The sequence below is a fragment of the Cynocephalus volans genome, chromosome 7, assembly GCF_027409185.1.
Source record: "Cynocephalus volans isolate mCynVol1 chromosome 7, mCynVol1.pri, whole genome shotgun sequence".
Taxonomy (NCBI): Eukaryota; Metazoa; Chordata; class Mammalia; order Dermoptera; family Cynocephalidae; genus Cynocephalus; species Cynocephalus volans.
Genome location: NC_084466.1, coordinates 60,866,692 through 60,893,205, shown reverse-complemented (window position 1 = coordinate 60,893,205; position 26,514 = coordinate 60,866,692). Strand labels below are relative to the sequence as shown.

Here is a 26,514-nt window from a genome sequence, read left to right as displayed (position 1 = left end):
CATATTTTGCCGGGTTTCTACATATTTCTTAATCTAGTCAAGTTGATACCTAAAATTAACCATCACAGGTTTTGTTTCCAAATGTGTTGCATGACATGAATTATTCATAAGTCAGAGTTATGTGGACCTAAGATAATTGTGCATATTAAGTATCCATCCTGTAGTACTGTAGTAGTTCTTAAGGTCACCAGGAGTGCTTTTTAGAAACACAGATTCCCAGATCCCACTCCAGACATGTTGAATGAGAAAGTCAAAGCCTTGAATCTAGTAATTTCTAAGCAACACCACAGATGATTTTTGCATGGCCAGCCCCATACAGGTATTCCTGCTGGCATTTTGGAAACTCTTCTATGAAATCCAGAATGGCATCTGCCAAGTCTCTCCCTTGTAAATACCACCAAGCGCTATTGTGTGTGCTTTTTCTCTTTTTATGTGAGAAACATTTCAAACATGTAGAAGATATGTACCAACTGCTAAGCTTTTACTTACATTTGCTTAATTTTAAAAAACAAATATTTCAGAGGCAGCTAAAGTGTGATCCTTTTACCATCATCCCTTCCTCCATGTTTCCCTAGCAGTAATCCTGTCCTGGTACGTAACATTTGTCAATGGCCTTCAGTCATAAGTCCCCAGGAACACACCTGTAGTTGAACGATTGAGTTTATTACTCATTGCAGTGAAGGAATGCATACTGTAGGGAACCGTGGGGTATCTCCGTAAGATGGTGTTGGAAATAAACTGTTACAGAATGTGGGCTTTGGTTGGGTACTTTTTTTTTTTTTTTTACTTATTTTTTTATTTTATTTTGTCGATATACATTGTGGCTGATTATTGCTCCCCATCACCAAAACCTCCCTCCCTTCTCCCTCCCCCCTCCCCCCCAACAATGTCCTTTCTGTTTGCTTGTCCTATCAACTTCAAATAATTGTGGTTGTTATATCTTCTTCCCCCCCCCTGGTTTTTTTGTATGTGTGTGTGTGTGGTGTGAATTTATATATTAATTTTTAGCTCCCACCAATAAGTGAGAACATGTGGTATTTCTCTTTCTGTGCCTGACTTGTTTCACTTAATATAATTCTCTCAAGGTCCATCCATGTTGTTGCAAATGGCAGTATTTCATTCGTTTTTATAGCTGAGTAGTATTCCATTGTGTAGATGTACCACATTTTCCGTATCCACTCATCTGATGATGGGCATTTGGGCTGGTTCCAACTCTTGGCTATTGTAAAGAGTGCTGTGATAAACATTGGGAAACAGGTATACCTTCGACTTCATGATTTCCATTCCTCTGGGTATATTCCCAACAGTGGGATAGCTGGGTCGTATGGTAGATCTATCTGCAATTGTTTGAGGAACCTCCATACCATTTTCCATAGAGGCTGCACCATTTTGCAGTCCCACCAACAATGTATGAGAGTTCCTTTTTCTCCTCAGCCTCGCCAGCATTTATCGTTCATAGTCTTTTGGATTTTAGCCATCCTAACTGGGGTTAGATGGTATCTCAATGTGGTTTTGATTTGCATTTCCCGGATGCTGAGTGATGTTGAGCATTTTTTCATATGTCTGTTGGCCATTTGGATATCTTCCTTAGAGAAATGCCTATTTAGCTCTTTTGCCCATTTTTTAATAGGGTTGCTTGTTTTCTTCTTGTAAAGTTGTTTGAGTTCCTTATATTCTGGATATTAATCCTTTATCAGATATATATATTGCAAATATTTTCTCCCACTCTGTTGGTTGTCTTTTAACTCTTTTAATTGTTTCTTTTGCTGTGCAGAAGCTTTTTAGTTTGATATAATCCCATTTGTTTATTTTTCCTTTGGTTGCCTGTGCTTTTGGGGTCGTATTCATGAAGTCTGTGCCCAGTCCTATTTCCTGAAGTGTTTCTCCTATGTTTTCTTTAAGAAGTTTTATTGTTTCAGGGTGTATATTTAAATCCTTAATCCATTTTGAGTTGATTTTAGTATACGGTGAGAGGTATGGATCTAGTTTCATTCTCCTGCATATGTATATCCAGTTATCCCAGCACCATTTGCTGAAGAGGCAGTCCCTTCGCCAGTGAATAGGCTTGGTGCCTTTGTCAAAGATCAGCTGGCAGTAAGTGTGTGGGTTGATTTCTGGATTCTCTATTCTATTCCATTGGTCAGTGTGTCTATTTTTATGCCAGTACCATACTGTTTTGGTTATTATAGCTTTGTAGTATAGCTTGAAGTCAGGTAGTGTTATGCCTCCAGCTTTATTTTTTTTTGCTCAGCATTGCTTTGGCTATGCGTGGTCTTTTATTGTTCCATATAAATGTCTGAATAGTTTTTTCCATTTCTGAGAAAAATGTCTTTGGAATTTTGATGGGGATTGCATTGAATTTGTATATCACTTTGGGTAGTATGGACATTTTCACTATGTTGATTCTTCCAATCCAAGAGCATGGGATATCTTTCCATCTTCTTGTATCCTCTCTAATTTCTCTCAGCAGTGGTTTGTAGTTCCCATTATAGAGATTTTTCACCTCCTTGGTTAACTCAATTCCTAAGTATTTTATTTTTTTGGTGGCTATTGTAAATGGGCAGGCTTTCTTGATTTCTCCTTCTGCATGTTCCCTATTGGAGAAAAGAAATGCTACTGATTTTTGTGTGTTGATTTTGTATCCTGCTACTGTGCTGAAATCATTTATCAATTCCAACAGTTTTTTTGTAGAGGTTTTAGGCTGTTCGATATATAGGATCATGTCATCTGCAAACAGGGACAGTTTGACTTCATCTTTTCCAATCTGGATGCCCTTTATTTCCTTCTCTTCTCTGATTGCTCTGGCTAGTACTTCCAACACTATGTTGAATAGGAGTGGTGAAAGTGGGCATCCTTGTCTAGTTCCTGTTCTTAAAGGAAAAGCTTTCAGCTTTTCCCCATTCAGGATGATATTGGCTGTAGGTTTGTCATATATGGCTTTAATTATGTTGAGATACTTTCCCTCTATACCTAACTTATAGAGGGTCTTTGTCATGAATGAGGGCTGAACTTTATCAAATGCTTTTTCAGCATCTATAGAGATGATCATATGGTCCTTGTTTTTGAGTTTATTAATATGGTGTATCACATTTATTGATTTGCGTATGTTGAACCAACCTTGCATCCCTGGGATGAATCCCACTTGATCGTGATGAATAATTTTACGTATGTGTTGCTGTATTCTGTTTGCTAGTATTTTAGTGAGGATTTTTGCATCTATATTCATCAAGGATATCGGCCTGTAGTTTTCTTTTTTGGTTATATCTTTACCTGGTTTTGGTATCAGGATGATGTTTGCTTCATAGAATGAGTTTGGGAGATTTGCGTCCGTTTCAATCTTTTGGAATAGATTGTAAAGAATCGGTGTCAATTCCTCTTTCAATGTTTGGTAAAATTCTGCTGTGAATCCATCTGGTCCTGGGCTCTTCTTTGTTGGGAGCCTTCTGATAACAGCTTCAATCTCCTTTATGGTTATTGGTCTGTTCAAACTTTCTACGTCTTCACGGTTCAGTTTTGGGAGCTTGTGTGTGTCCAGAAATTTATCCATTTCCTCCAGATTTTCAAATTTGTTGGCGTATAGTTGTTTATAGTAGTCTCGAATGATTCCTTGTATTTCAGATGAATCAGTTGTAATATCGCCTTTTTCATTTCTAATTTTGGTTATTTGAGTCTTCTCTCTTCTTTTTTTTTGTTAGCCATGCTAATGGTTTGTCAATTTTATTTATCTTTTCAAAAAACCAACTTTTTGATTCGTTGATCTTTTGAATTGTTTTTTGGTTTTCAATTTCATTCAGTTCTGCTCTGATCTTAATGATTTCTTTCTGTCTGCTAACTTTAGGTTTGGATTGTTCTTGTTTTTCTAGTTCTTTAAGGTGAAGTGTTAGGTTGTTCACTTGACATCTTTCTGTTCTTCTGAAGTGAGCGTTTAATGCAATAAATTTTCCCCTCAATACTGCTTTTGCAGTATCCCACAGGTTTTGGTATGATGTATCATTGTTTTCATTAGTTTCAATAAATTTTTTGATTTTCTGCTTGATTTCTTCTTGGACCCATATGTCATTAAGTAGAATGCTGTTTAATTTCCATGTGTTTGTATAGTTTCCAGAGTTTCGTTTGTTATTAATTTCTAGTTTTAATCCATTGTGGTCTGAGAAGATACATGGGATAATTCCAATTTTTTTGAATTTATTGAGACTTGCTTTGTGACCTAATATGTGATCTATCCTGGAGAATGATCCATGTGCTGATGAGAAGAATGAATATTCTGAGGTTGTTGGGTGGAATGTTCTGTAGATATCTGCCAATTCCAATTGGTCTAGAGTCTTGTTTAGATCTTGTGTTTCTCTACTGATTCTTTGCCTAGATGATCTGTCTAATATTGACAGTGGGGTGTTCAGGTCCCCAGCTATTATGGTATTAGTGTCTATTTCCTTCTTTAGGTCTAATAGAGTTTGTTTTATAAATCTGGCTGCTCCAACATTGGGTGCATACATATTTATGATTGTTATGTCTTCTTGATGGATCAGACCTTTTATTATTAAGTAGTGTCCCTCATTGTCTCTTTTTATGGTTTTTAGTTTAAAGTCTATTTTGTCAGATATAAGAATAGCTACTCCAGCTCGTTTTTCTTTTCTGTTTGCATGGTAAATCTTTCTCCATCCTTTCACTCTTAGTCTGTGTGAATCTTTATGGGTGAGGTGGGTCTCTTGTAGGCAGCATATAGTTGGGTCCTGCTTTTTGATCCAGTCAGCCAGTCTGTGTCTTTTAATTGGGGAATTTAAGCCTTTTACATTAAGAGTTGTTATTGAAAGATGTTGATTTATTCCTAGCATTTTATTGGTTGTTTTGTTCTTAGGTGTCTTTTGTTCCTTGCTTTCTGATTTACTGTTTGTTTTCTGTGTTTGTTGGTTCCTTAGGTTGTAGATAGTGTTTTTGTTAGCTTGTTTTCTCTTCATGAATGCCATTTTTATTATACTAGTGGGTTTAGATTTTTCTTGGGTTTTTATGGCAGTGGTAGTTATTTTTCAGGAACCAAACCCAGTACTCCCTTGAGGATTTCTTGTAAGGGTGGTCGTGTGGTAGTGAACTCCCGCAGTTTTTGTTTGTCTGAGAAATATACTATTTGCCCCTCATTTCGGAAGGATAGCCTTGCAGGGTAGAGTATTCTTGGCTGGCAATCTTTGTCTTTTAGTATTTTGAAAATAACATCCCATTCCTTTCTAGCTTTTAGGGTTTGTGATGAAAAGTCTGATGTTAACCTGATTGGGGCTCCCTTATAGTGATTTGACGCTTCTCTCTTGCAGCTTTTAAGATTCTCTCTTTGTCTCTGAGTTTTGCCAATTTGACTATGACATGTCTTGGACAAGGCCTTTTGGGGTTGAATACATTTGGAGATCGTTGAGCTTCCTGGATCTGAAGATCTGTGATTTTCCCTATACCTGGGAAGTTTTCTGCCACTATTTTGTTGAATATGTTTTCAATGGAATCTCCATTTTCCTCCCCTTCTGGAATGCCCATGACTCGGATATTTGATCGCTTAAGGTTGTCTGATATCTCTCTCAGATTTTCTTCAATGTCCTTGATTCTTTTTTCTTTCTTTTTGTCTGCTTGTGTTATTTCAAACAGCCCATCTTCAAGTTCAGAGGTTCTCTCTTCAATTTCGACAAGCCTGCTGGTTAAACTCTCCGTTGCATTTTTTATTTCGTTGAATAACTTCTTCAGTTCAGCAAGTTCTGCTACATTTTTTTTTCAGGACATTGATTTCCTTGTACATTTCCTCTTTCAGATCCTGTATACTTTTCCTCATTTCATCATGATGTCTAGCTGAGTTTTCTTGTATCTCATTCAGTTTCCTTAGAATTATCACTCGAAATTCCTTATCAGTTATTTCAAGGGCTTCTTGTTCTATAGGATCTAGAGTTTGAGATTTATTAACTTTTGGTGGTGTACTTTCTTGATTTTTTGTATTTCTGGTATCTTTTTTTTGGTGTTTATTCATTGTGGCAGGGGGTTTCACAGTCCACCGGTCTGAGACTAATGACTAACTAGGATGTTGCTGTGGTTGCCAATTTCGTATGGCTCCCTCCCTGACTGCTCAGTTGGCCTCTAGTGCCTTGTGTGTGTGGTTGCCTCGGGTCTTGGGCTTCTCCGGGGAGCCACCTTTCTGGTCAGCTTGGACTCTGCTGGGCTGGTGGATCACGTACCACAGGGTGTGTGATCTCTGTTGAGCTTTCACTTCCTGTGCAGGACTTCTCCCTGTTCTGTGTGCTCTGGCCCAGGCTGTTAGATCGTGCAGTCACGACCCCACAGGGTGTGTGGTTTCTGTCGAGTCTCCGCCTCCCTGGCCGCATGTCTCCCCACTCTGTGCGCACTGTGCTGGGCTGGGGCGTGTCTTCTGCACCTCTCGTCTATCAGCTGGGCCTTCAAGACCCTGCTCGGCACCGCCTCGCCCAGGAAGTCTACCAGGTTTCTCGTAGGCACAGACGACCGGTCTCTCTGGGTGCCTTTGTAGCACTGTGTAGATCTTTCTCGGGTCTTGTTCACCTTTGTATCCCCCCAGTATAATCCGAGTCTAGCGCCCACCTGCAGCCTGGTCTCTGGCAGGTTCAAGCGGACCTGGGAACTCTCCTACCACACTATTCCCAACCAGAAATTCGTTAGGCTTTTTTCCAAACTGGTGGCCGCAGAGATGGTATCTGCCTCCCAGTAACAGGGAGTTTACCTGGGGCCGGAGTCCAGGGTATGGTGGAGTGACAGTCGGCCCACCCGTACTTCCTTGCCCTCCCGACACTGGCTGGGGACGCCCCCCGCCACCAGCCCTGCCAGAGAACCGCGGAGGGAGTGGGAGAGGAGGCCGGCCCACAGGCTCCGGAAAGCTCCGCTCCAGGCCAAGCAAGTGGGAGGGCTCAGTGATGGCCAAGCTGGGCGGGGCTGCCCGCACCTGGGAAAATGGAGGCAGCACCGGGCGGTGAGTGGCCTAGTGGTGCAGGCGGGAGCCAGGTGGGCATCCGCCCCCCCAAACAGAGCTGTGCCAGGGGTCACTCAGAGTGCTGTGCCAGGTCGGGCGCTCACTCTGTCTCTGGTTTGTTGTTTTGTTGCCTTCCCAGTTCTCGGCCACTGCCGCCTCGGGCTGTTCAGTCGCGGCGCGGCTCGGGCACTCCCAGGAATCTTCTTTAATGCCGGCCTGAAACCTCGAATCCTGAATAGGGCAGCTGGCCGCCTTCAGCGCAGCCCTGGCCTCCGGGATCCCGGCTGCATCCACAGCTGCCCTGGCGTCATGTTCCCTGTTTCGAGACTCGCTTTTGCAGCTAAGAAACAGTTCTTTTCCTGCTCCACACTTCAAAGCTGTTGCCTGTAAATGAGGCAGCCTCTCCTGCCGGGGGCAAAGTGGTGGTCACCCCCCACGACCGGCCAGCAGCAGTGGTCCTCCCTTAAGAGATGGCAAGAGGAAGGTCCACAAGTTTCCCGGCTGCCTGAGGCCCAGTGGCCACCTTTTCCACCTCAGCTACCTGGTTGGGTACTTTTGGAAAGGGTCTAAGGAAGCAGGGGGTGGCTCTGGATTGGGAGCCATCAGAACATGGGGAAATTTTGTGATTGGGCATCTCAAATTTTATCAATAGGGAGGACAGACTAGAGCAAGTGTGGAGCTATGACTGGCAAAGGAGCAACAGACACTTATTTAGTTAGAGGGGGGAATGTTTGTTAATTTGCAGGTTGCATGATGACCTTGTATGAAGTAGCTGTTTTCTGCAACTGTTTATGTCTAACAGAAGAACAAGGCTTACCTGCAGTGTTGATGAGTTTGTAATAAGATCAGGTCTAGATGTGAGCATCAGATCAAATCCTGGATGTCAGGAGCTGCTCTCCTTTCTCACCATGCAAGTTTTTCTAATTTTATTACATATTTAGGAATTCACAAAAAGTACAGACTGCTGGGTGTTTGGGTGGGTTTTTTTCTTTTAATATATCACTGTTTCATTATTTTGACAAATTGTCTTTTCCCCCCACTGGACATTGTTTTGAGACTTAACCATACTGATTCATGATGTAAATCTAATTCATTCCCTCCTTCCCTTCCTCCCTCTCAGCCTTCTTTTCCTTCCTCCCTCCATCTTCCCTCTATCTCTGGGACTCTTACAAATGGTGTTGGATTATATATCCTTTTTCAGGTCTCCTTGGGCACCTATGTAAGAGTTTCTCTAGAGTAGACGCTGAGACTTTCTGCGTATATTCAACTCTCCATGTATTGCCAAATTGTTGTCAGAAGCGCTAAGACCAATTTGCTCTCCCGTCAGCAACTTATAAGAGGACCAGCACTGCCAGACACATTTCCTAGCATATGGCAAGGTTTTCATACTTACTTTTCCCCAGCCTGACACGTGTGAAATGGTATCTTGTTTTAATTTTCATGTCCCCAGTTATTAGTGAAATTGTACATTTTTTCACAAGGATATTGCTCATGAGAAGTCGCTAAAAGCACGGCCTCTGGAGCCAGGCTGCCCAGGTCCAAGTCCTGGTTTTGACATTTACTAGCTGTAGGACCTTGAGCAAGCTACTTCTAAAGAACCCTTGTGATGAAATTAACATATGGATATATGCTTACAACAGGGCCTGACACATAAGCACTGTGTAAGTCCTAAGTTGTTACTGTTGCTCTTTTTGTTATTATTAATTGGGTTTCTTCTGCAAAGTGCATGTTTCTACCTTTTGCCCACTTTTCTATTGAGTTGTTTGTCTTTTTCTAATTTGATCTGTTGGCATTCTTTGTGTATTTTGCACACTAATGCTATTATTTTTTTCTTTGGTTATACTTTTTTTCTGTAGGTTGTCTTTTCATCTTATGTATAGTGTTTCACCTTTGCTTTTTATATAATAATAAAAATATAGAGAGTTATAAACAGTAAATGAAATAATACACTATAGTGTTTGGTATAAATATGAAATTTAGTATGATATAATTTCTCCTACTGATATACAAGGGTACGTCAAAAAGATCGTGGAAAAATAGAATGAACAGAATCTTTTTGAAGCCTTTTTGAACTTTTTGAAGACCCATGGTACATAAACCAGCATAGAAGCTGTTTCTCGGCCCCCTCTTTAATACTAGAATCCAACCTTGCTTATTAGTTCTTTTTAAAATAAACATAAAGGACATATATTTGAGAAATATAGTGAACAGCACAAGCCTGAACAGGCAGAAACAAAACCAGCTGGTCACAATCAGGTGGACTTTGGGCCACATCTGATCTGCAGAGTTTTGTTGTTCTGTGTTTCTGTTTTTGTTTTTCTTTTAATCAGTGCAGTTTTTGGCTCATGGTGTTTCAAAGATTTTTAATTAGTTACCAAATTATTTCATATTAAAAAATTTCTGCATTTTGGTTATACCTGTAAAAACTAGGACATCTGGCAATGCTGATCTGTGTCCCCATGGGCAGTGATGGTCTGGAGCTGAGTAGGAGCTGACCCCTTTATATGGAAGATCAGTCTTTAGTTTGTCACAATCCCCACTACTCTGTCTTATCTCTCCATCAGTGACCCAAGTGGCAGTTGTCACTTATCACTGGGTCTGAGCTCCTATTCTCCCTTACTCATTTACATTGCCTGTCTGCACCTTGTGGTTATTTGAGATCATATGTTAGCTAACAGGAGGTGACAAAATGTAAGACTACTCCATCCATTCCCAGCAAGACAAAAAGTACCAGGGGAGAGGTTTGTAACTTATTATTTTTATTAAGGTTATCTTCCTAATTATGACTGTCTAAATTTAAAATTGGTAGTTTAACATTAGAATGTTCTTAACGTATCATGTCATGGTTCAAAGTTGGCTGATGTGGGTAATGTAGTATAGAAAGGTGCTTAGCACCCTGTAGCCCAGGTGCATGATGAGTGGCAGGCTCCTGACTCCCAAGCTCCTACATGTCTATGTTATTTATCTTTACTATTTCTTTCTTGAACATTAAAAACCCCAGTTTTCTAACTATCAAAACAAACAAGAAATCTTATAGGAATTGTCTTTTGCAATTCTGGGCTATTCAAATGAGTTAACAGATACATGTACCACTCTCTGTGGCCTTTCCTGTGTTTTTTATCCTTTCACATAGGTCAAATTTCATTACCAATGAATTTCCATTAACAGATTTTAAGTATTCCATCACATTGCAATATAAAAAGCTACATTCCTCCCCTTCTCTAATTTTCTCACAATAAAGTTTCTCCTCTCAAACCCCCACCCATCTGCACACTAGTCATGATCTTAGTGGTATTAGGGTAAATTGGTACGAATTTCTGTATTCCGGGTCCAGGTAGCTCCTAGTACTGACAAGAAGACATCTCAAGGAAGAATAGTCTTTTTACTTTTCCACCTTCCCCTTCCCATCCGAAAGTTCTGAAATGACTGAGAAGCCAAACTGAATCCTGAATTCATTTCTTCTATTCCTCCTCAACTCTTCTTGACTTCTTCTCATACACTTTTGGAATTGATCACCTAAATTGAGAAATAATTCTCTTGTATATATAACTTTATGTTGTATTATAAGGGCAAGCTAATTGCTGTAATAAAAGGCCCCAAATATAGAATAGCTCCAGCACTATGTGTTTTTTTTTTTTTCTTGCTCATTTAAGACATGGGTGAACAGGTTTAAAAGGTGGACTCCTCTACCCAGGTATTCAGGGACCAAACTGGCAGAAGCTCCACCCCTTCAGCATAAAACTTGCAACATTTTCCTGAGCGTGTCTCTTTACCAGCCAGCCAGAAGAAGACTGTTTGGGGGCACATGTTTGGCAAGATTATAAAAACTCCTAGGAATGGTGTGAATCACTTCCTCTCACATTCCATTGGTCAAGGCTCAGTCATGTGGCCAGCCTTAGCTGCAAGGGAAGCTTAAAATGTGGTCAAATTGTGTGACCAGAAGAACATCATTTTTTTTTTTTTTTTTGTGACCAATAAGGGGACCATAACCCTTAGCTTGGTGTCGCCTGCACCGTGCTCAGCCAGCGAACGCACCAGCCATCCCTATATAGAATCTGAACCCGCGGCCTCATTGCTCCCGGTGCCACACTCTGCCGAGTGAGCCTCAGGGCCAGCCCAAGAACATCAATTTTGATGAGCATTAATCTTTGCTACAACTTTATTATGCTGACCTGAGGTTATTCTGAAGAGGCATTTTAGGATAAGCCATAAGAATCACCCTAAAAACAGCAGGAAGGATCCTTAAAGATCATAAGTTAGACATGAGTCAGCTGTATCTTCAAAACCAGTCTAACCAGTTGTTCTATGGAGAATAAAGGAAAAAGTCCTTCATGTTTAGGTCAGAGTGATAAAGCAGAAGAGGACCACCCCTCTCCAACCAGTAGTAGAGACACAGTGGTGATTAAGTAGCGAGAAACCCCAAGGGAAAGGTAACTCACAGTGCTAGATCTCAGTCTTGTTGGACTTCCCACAAGGACCTTTTCCTCTGTTTGCCCCTCAAGGAGGTTCTATATCTTATTTTTATTAAATATTACCACAGTTACCTATAGGGATCCCAATTCAGTTCAGCCAATATATGGAAATTCTATTATACATCAGGCACTGTGCAAATAGTAGAAAAATACCAGTTAGCTTAGTAACCTGGGATTTCTTTTCTTCGATCACTTTGGAGTAATCCCCATTCTCCACAGGCCCCTACTTGTATACCCTGGTGATCCTGTGACCCTGTCATTATGCTTTAGTCTTGCAGCACGAGTGGGTCAGTGATCATGGGCACAGGGCCGTGGCTGGCAGCTGGCTGTCCAGCCAGCTTTGTGCTTGGCATTGGCAGGTAAGAAGCTGCAGTCGGGACATGCCGAGGGGCCGCCAGTCAATGTAGTCTGAAATTCCTTCCTCGCTTATCATGGTGTTTCTTTTCCCCCACCTTCTCCCATGGTCTGTACTCAGCTAAGGATACTTAGAAATCTCGTCCAAACTTCTGGCAGTTCTCTTCTTTTTACACTTTTGACTGATGACTTCATAAAGCCCCAGACAGTGGGGCAGCTTCCAGACTCTGCGGCTTCATTAGTCTCCTTGTCTATTTTGGGCAAGATAAGTAATCCTAGACAAATGGAAAGGCTGCTGTCGCTGCTGCCAAAGCCTTGTGTTTCTCAGGGGTATGTATGTGGCTTCACTCTCTGCTCTCCCCTCCCCGGCTTAAGCTCCTGACCTTGTTCAGATGCTATGTTCTACCTAAGTAATTATTTGAAGTGATGTTGGTGTCTCTGTTTAATTTCTAATTCCTTGTTTTGATTTTCTTTCCACTGGATGCCATTTGTCCTTAGCAGACCCTTTGTCTTTTCTTTGATGCCCACACCCTAAGTAATTGATGTGTTGGATCTTAGCATTTGGCTTAAAATATTGGGGGGAAGTGGAGGGATAGCAGAAGGAGGGAGACAGATGGGAGCAGGCTGCAGGAGTCTGGTGCCATGTAAATCAGGCCTCATTGAGGTTTTTGGTTGTGAATGTGGAATAAGGGAGTAAAAATACCACAAATTACATGGGAAAAAGACAAAGGAGTAGAAATTAATCAGTGGTAGGTAGAATGGGGCAGGTGTTGAAGTAAAGACAAGGAAACGATTCTAGTGTTCTATGTTTGACATAGGTAAGAAGAAAAAGTGGGGTGGTGGTTTGGATTTTTAAGGGTAAAAACAAAGGACTTTTAATTAAAACTGAAGACATTTCTAGGCTTTCAGGGCTAAAAAGATGTCAGAAATGCAGACCAGAATCAGCAGCACTTTTAAAGCTCTATAAAGGGAGGTTCATCACCTCCTTTAAATGCAAAAGTGTGTGTCTGTCCATCTGTCTGGAGAGAGAGGGTCTATTTTTGCTTTCAGAATCCCAAGGGGGTCAATGTTCCAAAAATGGAAAAGAGTTACTGGATCAGGGGGTCTGTATATTCTGAGAGTAATCAAAGACACGAGGGAGATGAGATGACTCAAAGAACACCCCCTAGAGGGTGAAGGGCTTAATGTAAAACTGCTGTGAAGTGGGATGTTGTTGGGGGTTAATATTCCACAGCTCTATACTGAAGTTTGAGTATCACCCTTCAAAGGTTCAGATAGGAAATTAGGGCCCCATACTGTGGAATCTGAGAGATATTTATCTCTATGTCAGTAGCACAGAGTGGAAAAAGTAAAATCATAGGTTCACATTTCACAAACCTACTTTTATATTTTTCAAACTAAAGTTTTTCAAGAATGCAGTCTTGCAGTAGCACTTTGTTTTGACTTTCTACTATACCTTGTTCTCCACCTAAACTGTTGTTCTAGCTAGGACACTTTTAGTCATCATTCAATAAAAGTCTAGGATAATATAAGGCACAATAAACAATGATATTTCTATTTTTATAAAGGAACTAACACCTCTTTGTGTTCCTGGCAGCAAAACTTCTGAGTTCTTGAGCCGACTGGACACAGAGTTACCAAACATATCTGCCTGTCACATTGCTCTTCGCAACCCACAGTCCTCAACATGGGTAAGTGGGATGTCATGCAGGGTGCTGTCTGGCACCTTTTAAAGGGATGTTTAGTAACTGAAGATTAAGGACACAGGGAGACCTGTACAGCATAGAATGCTGGAATTAAAGGCAGATGACCAGATCTGCAACTTTGATCTCAACCATTGCCTGAGCCATAAAATAATGCTTGTATTTTTTGTCTACATTATGGGCACCTAAAAAGTCCTTGATCTCAACCAGTCATCCATCCATTGCTCAGAGTTTCATGTCTACATAAGGTCTACTGAGTGCATATAGTTTCTGCCATGAAGGACATTAGAGTGAAGGAGAAAATCAGTAGTTATAAAGCAAACTGGTGAGTACAGAGCATATCACAATTAGAAAGCACCACTGTCTTATCAGGAAGAAGCGTCTGAGTCAGACGGGGTCTGTGTGTAGATGCTTCCTGGTGGAGGTGACACCTGGGCTGAAGCTTAAACGATGAGTCAGTAAAGTGAAGAGAGTCATTCCAAGTGTCAGAATTGAGACACAGAGAAAGAATTAAGGTACAAAGCCAAGCAAAAGCATGGCCTGTGTTGGGGAAGAACAGCTTTGTGAAGTAGCACTGTAGAAAAGGGAGCTAGAAGGCTGGAGAAGTAAGCAGGCACCACAAGGAGGCTTTCTCAAGCATGGCACCACTGGCAGTCCGGGGGGGACAGTTCATGGTGCAGGTGGTCTTGGGTACGGCAGACTGTTTAGCATCCCTGGCCCCCAGGCACAAAATGCTAGTTGCACCACCAGACATTGAGACATCTAGAAATGTCCCATACAGGAACCTGGTGGTGTTCCTGGTAGAAAACCACTGAAGACATTTGTAGGCCACATGGGAGACCTTGGACCTCATTCTGTGAGTAGTGAAGGTACTGAAAAGTTTTAAACAGGGAAGGTTCAAGGTCAGATTTGTATTTTCACCAAATCACACTGGTAACACTGTGAAGGGTGGATCTAAAGGAATAGAGAGGCAGAGAGGTCTCTAAGGCTTCTGTACTAGTCTGGGTGAGATGTGACAAAGACTTCAGCTGTGATGGCAGGTGACAGGATGGAGATGAGAGTGCAGATTGGAGAAGTGCTTAGAAGGTAAAAGCAGCAGGGCTGGCTAATAGTGGACAAGAAAGTGAATGTAATTAAGGATGACTCTGGGAAAGGGTTGTAGCTGAAAGAAAAGACGGGCTTAGGTTTTTAAAAGTCTTAGTTTTTCCAGGGCTTGTGCGATAAATGCTAAGTTGTCAAAGAAACCTGATCTTCACCTCTCCCTACCTTTTTTTTTTTAAAATTAGGAACCGTGTTTTAAAATGTCAGGAAGACATTATAAAACTCCTTGGGAAAAGGTCATTATACTCCTACCTACATACCTTCAGGTGTTCCTTATATTCTCCCTGTTTCTAATGGATTGTTCCAAACTCTAAGTGTGTCCACCCAGGTGTCCTGGGTTATGACCTAATTATAAAGGACGGGTGGCTCTGATCCATGGCGTCTCCCTCCCTGGGATGCCCCCACGGGGGCCATGGGGAGGCTGCCACTGCTGCTGCAAGCTGTTGCTGCCAGTGCCCCCGGGATGCCCCCGCCGCTGCTGCTGTAAGCTGTGGCTGCCATTGCTGAGGACTGAGCTTGTGTCATCTACCAACAGCTCCCAGGATCTTTCCCAATTTGGACCTGCGTGTGAGGGGTCTGGTGACCCAGTCTGTACAATGGTTTTGAAGGGTCTGAGCCCTAGCCCTGACAATATAAATGGAAACTTAATATAATTAAAACAATGAAACATTTCGGCTTTAGTTACAATTTGCCTTACTCAACAACTGGCGTAGTCATGTAGCTTTACATGGGATCATTTCTTATGCTTTAGAAAAATCCAATATGTACATTGCACTTTTATAAAGAACATTTCTTCTGTTAGGACACCTGCAACTTGCCTTAGCCATGGTAAATGTATAGAATGTGAATACTGTGATAAGTCCTTCCAGCTTAAGTTGTTTTTTTTTTTTTAATTTTACTACTAAATGCAACTTTCCTTCCTTAGAAGATTTTTTTCTTACAATTTTCTTATTTAAATGTGGATCTGTGGATTGTTTGTGTGTGAATTACTCTGAGCAGGGCTCCCAGTAGGGTTCAAGAGGAAGCGACGAGTACGATGTCTGGTAAAGCAAACACTTCAAGAAAAAGTCTGAACAGTTACAAAGAAATCCAAAAAGAAAAATTGATGATGAAATGAAGTTGTCTGAGAAAGAGGTGAGAAACTCAGCGAAAAGAAATAAAAATCATCCAAAGCATCTGTCTTCTGAAGAACAAAGCAGACAAATCTAGAACAGGTAAAGGTGGCACCAGCTAGAGGAAAGCCTGGCAACCTCTTTCAAAGAGCAGCGGAGAGCATCTGCGAGCTGCGATGGACTCAGCAATCATAGTAACAGCATTAGAGAAAAGAACAAATTCAGTATCTTCTCAACTTCCTAAAAAAGAGATTGCTACAACTGTGTGAAACCCTGAAAGTCCCTCCCCAAAAGCTGAAAGATTTAACTAATGTGTCAAGTTTACTGAAAATGGAAAGTGCGCAGAACAGAGCTAATGAAAAAGGGCTGGCACTATTGCAGGAAGAAATGTATAAAATAGAAGAGACCACAGAGGTGATGCCTGGGAATAGTCAAGGCCTAAAGAACAAATTTCAAATTCTGGCAAGTGAGGTGGAAGAAGAGGAGGAGAAGGTAAACAGATGCTTTAAATGGATTATAGTGGGGTACTCTCTCTTCCAGAACTTTCTCAGAAGAGTCTCAAAGCACCCAGACATTAGAAAGAAATTTTGATGTCAATTCCAAACCAGAATGCTCTTCTAAAGGACTTGGATATTCTTCATCATTCATCCCAGATGAAGGATTTATTAACGTTCATTGAGGAAGCCTATAAGAAACTGGATACCTCTTAATCTATTTTTTTAGATTGTTTCATATTAATGTTTTTGAATTTGTAAAACTTAACCTATGATGATATTACAGAGGCTGAGGCTTCTGCAAGATTTATTATCCCCTAATATGCACTTTAAAATTAGCCTGTGTAGGTCTGTCATCAGTATCTAATGTAATTCTGAAAAACTCTGCACTTTTAGTAGCTGCCAGATCTAGGTATATAGCCAGGTGACTATGCTAATTGTCTGGCTAAAGCTATTGTCGGAATCCTGCCGACGTAGCCAGTTGTATGGTTAAGGCTTCGTAACTAAAGCCAAAATGTTTCATTATTTTAGGTTTTCCATTTGTATTGTCAGGGCTGGGCTAGGGCTCACAGACTCTTCTAACCCATTGTATAGACTGGGTCACAGACCCCTCATCTGACAGGCTGGGTCACCAGACCCCTCACACACAGGTTCATGAGCTAGGTAATTGGGAAAGATCCCAGCAGCCACTGGCAGATGACACGAGCTCAGTCCTCAGCTTCCTCAGCAGCAGCAGCAGTGGCGGCCTCTCAGAGGGTCCCGAGGGCCCTGGCAGCAACAGCCTCCAGCAGCAGTAGCGGCCTCCCCATGGTCCCCCCGGGGCATCCCGGGGGTGGGGGGTGCTATGGATCAGAGCCACTCATCCTTTATACTTAAGTCCAATAACCCAGGACACCTGGGTGCATATACGCAATTACATTAGACAATAATATGCACCTGGGTGCACATACATATTTACATCAAATGCTCGGCAAGACTCTGAACCCCCGAGGGACCCTGACCATTTATCTTCACTTTTCCTACACGAGGAAATCAACATTTATATTGCTACATCTGTAGTTGTTTGCCTAAATCATAAAATATGAATAGCCATGATCTAACAGTTTATAATGGCTGAACTCATTTAATGGTTAGCACAGAGGAACTGTGATGCTGTAACTTTACGTAAAGTTTTTATGTATAGTGCATAAAACCATAGATGTTTGCTGTTACTCATTGTTAGCTGATGCCTTGCATTTTATCTGGTCATCTGGAACTTGAGAAATCCCCAAATGCCTTCATTCTTTTACCTAACTCCCTAATCTTTTTGTGACGTAGTTAGGATTTCCCAGGTATCTTTAACTTTGGAGGTAACATCAACATTTTGTTTTTTTGGTTGGTTAGTGAATAGATATTAAATATTTACTTTCTACTGCCATCAAAGCATACTTTTACTTTAGAAAATTTTTTAAAAGGAAGCATATTTATTCCCTGAAAACAAAAACCAACCAAAAATTCCTTTTTTATGAAACTCTTCTCAGTGTGATAAGCTTATGTGTATGAATATTTTATTGCTTTAATACATCAAATCATTTCTAACCAACTACAGTGTATTTTCTTGGTTCCTTTTTTCTATTTGTACAATAAAATTACTGTAATTAAAAAAAATAGATGTGGATCTGCCATTGGCAGATATGGATTTAATAAATACTGTATAATCATGTCAATGAAAAAGACTGCAAGAAAATTTAGGTGTCACAAGAAAATTCTTTTGGTTTAGGACTATAGACAAAAGATATTTACAGGGTTCACTTACACATGGATTGATATTGTTTTCTATTTTGTGTGTGTGTGTGTGTGTGTGTGTAGGTAGGTAGGTAGGCAGAAGCACCAACATCGTCATTCCTTCCTCAGCGATTATCCTTGACTTGGTGTTGTCAGCCCCGCATTCTCCCAAGAGAGCTAACCAGCCATCCCTGTATAGGGATCTGAGCCCTTGGCCTTGGTGTTATCAGCACTGCACTCTCCAAAGTGAGCCACGGGCCGGCCCTGATTCCTCAGCGATTATCCTTGAATATTTCTGGTTGCATACTAACTGGTTTCTAGTCTCTAGTTTGCTGGCCCTCTTTCACAAAGAATAATTTTTAAAGATCTCATCCTGTTGTTTCACTGCCCCTAATCATTGAGTAGGCTCCCCGAATCTTCAAGGATAGAGTCAAAATTCCTTAGCTTAAGTGCAAAGCCCTTTCTGAGAAACTCTCCCCCACTAGATTCTAGATTCTGTCTTTTTCTCTCTTTAGATCTTCCTCTGTACTGTCCTCTAGGGTCTGCAGGACAGGCTGTGAGTCCAGATCTTTGCTACTTAAAGTGTGGTCCATGGCCCAACAGCGTAGGCATCACCTGGGAGTTTATAGAAATGCAGACCAACCTCCCGCCACCCGTCATCAGAACCTGCATTCTAAGACGACACATGGGTGATGTGTGTGATGTTTGTGTTTGAGGGGCAAAGCCCTATGGCTCAGGCCTCTAGATGTGTGCTCTCACATGACTTTGAGCACTCAGTGCCGTTTGGTTACTTTAATTTTTAGCCACATGTTACGTGCTCATTCTTTAAAAAGTGAAATGACATTTGAATGTAGATGTGCCCCTTGCACTCTTCCCATCTCATCTCCACCTCATCTCCACCTCAATACTTTACATGCCTTGTGTTTCCCATTGCTGCTGTAACGAAGTACCACACATTTAGTGGCTTAATACAATACAAACATACTCTCTTACATTTTTGTAGGTCAGAAATCGGAAATGATGCTTAAGATGCTAAGACCTGGGTGTTGACAGGGCTGGTTCCTTCTGGAGGCCACGGGGGCGTCTATTCTTTGCCTTCTCCAGCTTGTCTCGGCTCCTCGGCATGTGGCTCCATCACTCCAATCTCTGCTTCTGTCTCACATCACCTTCTTCCCCTCTTTTACCTTCTTGCCTTAAAAGAACCCTTGTGATTACATTGGGCCCACCTGGACAATCCAGGCCACTCTCCCCATCTCAAGATTCTTAATTTCTGCAAAGTCCCTGTGCTATATAAAGTAACATTCACAGGTTCCAGGGATTAAGATGGAGACATTTTCAGGGTGCTGTTATTCAGCCACCATTCTCCTCTTGCTGCTTCTTTTACTAAGTAACACTATAAACATCTATTAACATGTGCATTGCTCTTGTTTTTGTTGTTGGCATCTGGCTGAAACAGGGATCCAAACCCATGACCTTGGTGTTACAAGGTGGCACTCTAACCAACTGCGCAAACCAACCAGTCCTATTGCTATCTCTTGATTAATTAGTTTTAGACCTTGTTAACTCATTTCTTCCCTTATTTCTCCTAATATAATTATTCAGGGTTTCAGGCTTTCCTTATTATGGCTGTATAAATATTTTCTCCCTAACAAGCCAGATAGTATATTCTGGTTACATTTTCTTTCTTTTACAACTCTTTAAACATGTTATTTTTGCATTTTCTTAGTTTCCTTTGAACATGTGACTGCCTTCCTTCAGCTTTTGTGACTGTTCTATTTAAAATGTCTCTGGATGCAGATTTCCACACAATTTTCCATTTTGTGTCTGTCAGATAACTTGTCAATTCTGTGTGTGGGTTTTCTCTTCCCCCTGGATCCCTCTTACCTACTGCGCTAACCTGCACTAGCTATTTTTTAGGCCTGTTACGCAGCTGTTGTTCTGGGACTTTCCTTTAACATATGGTTCTCAACCTCCTCTGCACCTTGGAATCACTGGGGAGCTTTAAAAATCACAGACGCCTGGGTCGCACCCTGGAGATCCTGCTGTATAATGGCCTGGGTGTCGGGGTTGTTAAAAGCTCCCCAGGTGATTCTGATGTCAGCCAAGCTTGAGCATCAGTGCTTTAGAGTCATCTTGGGAGTTGCTTTTATTACTTTCCTGTGTTAAGTCCCATGATTTCTGGGTCTTATTTCTTCTACTCTCTTGCTTTACTTCTTTGTCTTGGTGAAGTACATTATTTAGTAGCGTCCCTGGAGAAGACGCGTGGGAGGTAGACATATTCCAGTCCTGCCATGTCTGGAACTCTTTATTCGGCCCTCATACTTCACTTGCTGATTTTTACTGATGACTGTTCCGAATGGGAAACAATTTTCTGTCAAGCTTTTGAAGACATTGATTTTCTAACTTTGAGTATTGGTTCCTGAAAAATCCAAGGCCATCTAAATTTCAGTTCTTATACAAGGGCTTTCCCCTGCTTCCCCTGGCAATGTTTGAATCTCTTCTTTTCTTTTTCTGGTATTCTGTAATGATGGGACTCAGACTGAGGGTCTTTTAAATTCATATTTCAATCTGAAACTCATCTCTAGTTCTAGATGATTTTCTTGGATTATTTCTTTGATTGATTTCCCTTCGTTTTCTCTTTATGAAATTCCTATTATTCAAATCCTAGACCTCCTGGATTTATCTTCTAACTTTTTTAAAAAATATTTTTCCCCTTGAATTTATCTTTGACTGCCGTTTTCCTACGTTCTGGTATATTTTTTGACTTTATCTTCTAAATATTTTACTGATTTGGTGTTTTGGGGGGTAGATTTATTTTTTAACTTCCAAGGGCTCCTTTTTTCTCTGTTGCTTATTAAAAATATATCACTTTACAATTTTCAGAGGAAACAGTGCAGAGAGCAGAAGGAAAACTTCTGAGAAGGGGGCTCAGAGGCTCATTGGTCAATATGCAGGATTTTATACAATCCTTTCATTCTCAGCTTGGCATTTTACCACCGCTGCCTTCAGTACTTGGAGTACCTGGTCTAGTTTATCCAGAGGATACACTTTGATTTCCTTTTGGGATTGGGTGAATTAGCACCTGAATTCTCAGGGCAGGTACAGACCCATGGGGGTAAGCGGCTTCTACTGAGACGTTCTAAAATTTCCTTTCTTTACCTTCCTATCATCTGAACTTCCCCAATAGCTGGTGCATCCATTTTGGGGACTCTCGTGTCACTCTGTGGAGAAAACTGGCTTTCCATGGGTGTTCTCTGTCCCCTCACCAGCAAGTCTTTGGGTCTGCTCTTTTTTCTCTGTAAGCCACATGCCCTACCTTCACCTACTTTGTCTTCATAGACTTTTAAAAATTTATTTTTTATTATTTTTACATTCTAAGATGTGGAACAGGGGGAGGCGAGGGGGAAATGAGAGGAGTAGGAAGCGAGGAGGGGGTGGGGTGGGGCTGGCCCACCGGTGCCACAGGAGCCCAGCTGGCTCCTGGAGGTGGCCGGGTCATCGCTGGGCTCTGTAGATCTTCATCTGTCAATACAGATGTCTCTCGGTTTCTGAAGATAGTTTGTGTTAGTTTCATTTTCTCCTCTGGTTAGGGTAAATTTTTCAGAGAGGAATGGAGCAGAGACATCTTCATTCCACTGTCAAAATGAGAACTTAATGACGTCCCCCCTGCCCCCCAAAAAATTGTTTCGAAGCCTAAACCCCCAGCACTTCAGAATATGGGCATATTTGCAGATAGGGTGTTTACAGAGGCAATGAAGTTAAAATGAGGTCCTTAGAGTGGGCTCAAATCAGCTATGGAAGATGTTCTTATAAAAAGGGAAAAGTGGGACACAGAGACATGCAAACAGGGAAGGTGTGAAGAGACGTGGGTGAAGACAGCCATCTCCAAGCCCGGGAGAGAGACCTGGAAAAGATCCTTCATACTGCTTAGAAGGAACCAACCCTGAAGACACCTCGATTTGGGCCTTCTAGCCTCCAGACCTATGAGATGGTACGTTTCTGTTCTTTAAGCCCCCATCTGTGGTACTTCTTTACGGAAGCCCTGGCAGACTCATGCGGTGCGGCGTTTCCTTCCTTCACATGATGCTCTTCACCCTGCTTCGTTTGATTCCTACTCACTCTTCAAACACAACTTAATGTCAACCACTTCAAGAAGGTGTCCTTGATCCAGTTTAATTAAATAGCCTCCTTTTTTGCTTCCTCTATCACAATAGCTATCATACTTTGCTGTAATCATTATTCTTCTTGGCCATCTTCCTCACTAGGCTATGAGCACTTGAGGTCTAGGGTCCTGTCTTGACACAGTGTTTGTACACAGGAGGCATAACTATTGTTTGTTAAAGGAATACATTATAAGCATAGCTTTTGGGGAGGAGAAATAAGTGTAAATTTTAGTTGAATGACCAAAAATTCTGTTAGTATTATATTAAATATTTAATGCTAGAAAAATTTTGTGAATACAGTGACATTAATTTCTCATATTTAGAGCTGACAAAAGAAAAATAGTGATCGAAAGTGTTTTTTCCTCCCTATTATTTTCAAACAGAAACTTCCTCTCCTGCCTAGGGATCACAGCAGGGTAAGCAAGCAGTAGGATTGTAAGTAACTTTGAACTCTTCATAGGTCAGGTGCCATGTGACTTCCCAGTTTCGGTGGCCTATTATATGGCACCTTATGGGTCTAATTACTATGCTTTTCTGAGTCAAAAAGTAGGTCCTATATTCTGATAAAAGAACAAAAAGATGGTAAGTTTAAAAGGAATGTATTAAAATAGAATTTAGGTTTTTCGCTCAAATTGTTACAGGGCACACTCAGCTCCTGGCTGAGGCTCCCCAAAATTGAAACCAAACTCACAGGTCCAACTGCCTGCCCCCGGACAAAAATCAAACAAGTCAAATTTTGGTGAAAACGGAAGCCAGTTTTTATTCAGGAATACTGATGACCTGAGATAGCTAACCCATCTCTCTGGTAAAGCTCAAGGAGAATGACCAGGCTAAAGCCATCTCAAAGACTCAGGTTTACTGAGGGGGTTTTAAAGCGGGGCTGAGGGCATGGAATGTGGGAAATGAAAAGCAGAGGGGAGGGGCACGTGAGCAGTGGGGCTTCTTGCAAGGTCTCAGGTGCAACTTCTCGCCAAGACTCCATCTGGCTTCTGCTCCTGTCCTTGCTGCTACCTCAGGGTGTAGGTAGTATGTGCAAGTCTGCAGCTTCAGGCTGGCTGGAAAACTACTTTACGTTCATGTTAATAATGTCATCTGTCCCCATAACCAAGGTTCAAAATATCAAATAACCATGGGAATAGTGCCGAGTTCTCTATATAAAAGGGAACTCAGAGAAATGCATGCCAAGAAAAAAACTGTCTTTCAAAAATCTTTTAGAGCCCAGATGGTTTTAGGTCCCAACATGGCTTCAATCCTGCTCACTCTAACAGAGTTGTCATATTTGCTTTAACTAAATATTTTACTCTACGTTTTAATCTCTTGATTAGAAGCTGTCTCTTTTCCTCCCTCTGTCTCTTCTGTCCTTCCTCCCTGGGTCTCATGTGGAATATTTGTGATGAAAACCAGCTTTCTCTAATATAAAAAGAAGGGGTGATCAGAGAACCACTCCCCACTTTTAGTGTCTTATCATAGTCCCCTTGGGCTTAGGATATATATAAGGGAAACACATAGGATGTATGTTTACTTGTCTAATGTAGCAGGGTTTGAATATGTGTGGGCTCTCTGAAGCCCCACTATTCTAGTTGGTACTGCTATAGATGATATAGTTCTGAAAGCTTCTCTCCCTTTCTGGGAAGTGGCTCTTACTGCTCAATGGTATATGAGTTTTTATAGTGACAGAAATGGGGGAATGAGCTAAGAAGTGCTTGAGAAAAATTATTGTATGGGAAAAGTGGGAACCATCCTACATAAGCTTTATGGATTATTAGTCCAGAGAACTAGGCCTGAAATATGTAGCCTGCTGCTGTGATGCTGCCAGTAGTTTTATGAGATCAATGGAATTTACTAAGCATTAGCTCATCAGGCTGGCCTCACTGCATTACAGAGGCTGGGGCTGCGAGTCAATGTGACGGAGAGAAAGTGTATGACAAATGAACGGAATACTTAATCTCATAAACTCCAGAATACACCGTCAATATGCTAGTGTGTTGAAGTTTGATGTGGTGGGTCAGAGAGACTAAAGAACATCCTGCTGCAGGTGCTTGCTCTTCCAAGGTGCTTGTGCTCCAGAACAGGCTTTGTTTTCCCTCTCAGAAATAAAAATAAGCTTCAAGTACAGATTACGGATGCAAAGACTTAGAAAGAAACACGTCTTTGGAATTACATGGTATCAATTACTAGTTGACAAGATGTTTAATAGGATACCATCAAGAGCAGTAGACATGCCAGTGCTTTTGAAGACAGTGCCACTATTGCTTGTCTCTAATATTGACTGGTCAGCTGGTTGAAATATTCTCGAAAATATCCTTAACCTTCCACTAGAAGGAATAAACTATGTTGGTTATCTCTGAGGGGATGTTTTTAAAACCTAACTAAAAAAATAGATCATCCTTTAAAATGCGCTGGATGATTGTGCTTACACTAGCCTTCTTTTTATATATCCCAAGGGACATCTTCAGACATATGCATAAATCACTCAGTATGTAAGTGTGTATGGAGAGCTTACTGTATGCTCAATACAGAGGTTGAGTTATTAGTACCAGCCCATAGTAGGCACATTGATTCTTTTTGCTATGAAGTTTTTTCCCTGTATCTTTACAGGCCAGAAGCCAGGCTTATAAGGATTCTCTAAGAGAAGAAGAAAATGAAAAATTGCAGAAGATGAAGAATGAACAACATCGGAAGGTATTTATAAGACCCTATTAGTTATTGCTAATTTTTTCTCGAGGTACTAGATAATTCTGAAGGGTTTCTGAAATATTTTGATACATGAAACTCCTGAAACAATAACACAAGCATTGAAAATGTGAGTTCTAGATGTGTTTTAAGAGTATGGTGGTGGCCACTTCTGGTCAAAACTGTCATGGTACTTTGCCTCATACGGACTACCATGTGTCTGCCACAGTTGGTGCCAGCAGTTCATGAAGAAAATGATAAAGCACGTGTGAGCTTCTGATCTGCAAAACAAAACATGACCCAACATCACTGCCGTTTTTAAACCAAAAATATGTGAAATTACACATAGTAGCCAGAGAATACTATAATGTGTAACAAAGTAGGCATGCAAAATTATGAAACTAGCTTAAATATTCACCTAAAAATAGTTACATACATACAATAAAACATGAAGACACACTGCACGTGTAAACAAGTATGTAAGGCATTCCAAATATTTTGAGCAATAGAAATCAGCGGAATGAATGCAGAACCTCCTGAGAAAAGTACTTAAAGGATAATTGTGATTACAATATGAAATTTCTGGTACGGTAACTGGAAACATTCAGTGTTGCAACTTGATAGTCATCCCTGCCTTTGGCAGTCAGGTGGGGCCAGAAGCTTCTCAGCATGAGATAAGAATGATAAGGAAAACATACCAGTGGTTAATGCCAAGGTGAAACTTTATTCCAGATCCTTTAAATAAGCAAAATAATGGTCTCTGACTAACCAAATAATTTACCATCCCCTTCATTCTTATTTTCCAGCTTTTCATCTTGCTGTATTGTTGATTGATAAATCCTGTCAATATTTCTTCCAGAGTAGCTCTCAAATCTGTTTTGTCAATTATACAACTATTTAGAACTCTAAATTCCCATTTTGATTCCCTTGACCTGGTTTAATTAATTTTTTTCTTATGTCTTTGCCCCACAAAGTAATTGATTATAGCCATTATGTGTAAAAAAAAAAAAAAAAAAAAAATCATGAAGTGATGCATTTGTACTAAGTTGTTGCTATAACTTAACCCTTTGAGTGCTACCCTCCTCTCGACAGTGGCCAACCTCATTCTCACTCAGTTTCAGCCAGCATGTGGGGTAAATGACTGCCACCAGGCTGTTTTGTGCACAATAGGGAGCCAGTCACTGAAAGAAATAATGGGAGTTGTAAAATTAGTTGCTAAGCTAATAAAGAACCATGATACATTTTTATCACTTGGTGGTTTTTTTAAAAACAAATAACTCTTTAATTTGACCAAGTCCTCATCTTGACATCTATAATTAAATAAGCAATGTTACAGTAAAATTCTAGTAACTAGCAAGTGGGAGCTAAACATGACATGAAAGGATTAATCTGTTTCTGTGAGCATTTAATTTAATATCAAGTCCTCAGGTACTTAGTATACTAAGGAGAATGTTGTGAGCGGTCAGTTGTAGATATGATTTATTTTTAAATAACTTCTAGTGGATCTTAAATAGTGTTTTATAAAGTTTCGTGTATACATTTGGAATGCGAAAATCATCAAAAGTAGAACATTTTACAAAGGGAATGCTCAACAGATCAGAAATCAGATCTGGGATTTAATTTTCAGGTTGAGCAGTTATTTTAAACAGTGAACATCAAGCTTTTTATTTCTTAGTGTTTTTATTCTGGAATTAGGCAACTATTGATACAT

The 26,514-nt window shown here is 40.9% G+C and overlaps 1 protein-coding gene and 1 pseudogene across 1 annotated transcript in view; both read left to right on the top strand.

The window, feature by feature from the left end:
- Positions 1 to 26,514, top strand: part of EPSTI1 (epithelial stromal interaction 1) — a 128,139-nt gene that overhangs the window by 60,673 nt on the left and 40,952 nt on the right. The window contains exons 7-9 of the mRNA XM_063101534.1: positions 13,391 to 13,484; positions 22,514 to 22,546; positions 24,729 to 24,812. Of these exons, the coding sequence (XP_062957604.1) occupies positions 13,391 to 13,484; positions 22,514 to 22,546; positions 24,729 to 24,812 (211 nt within the window). The remainder of the gene's footprint in view (positions 1 to 13,390; positions 13,485 to 22,513; positions 22,547 to 24,728; positions 24,813 to 26,514) is intronic.
- LOC134381923 (centromere protein Q-like) lies at positions 15,634 to 16,419 on the top strand (annotated as a pseudogene).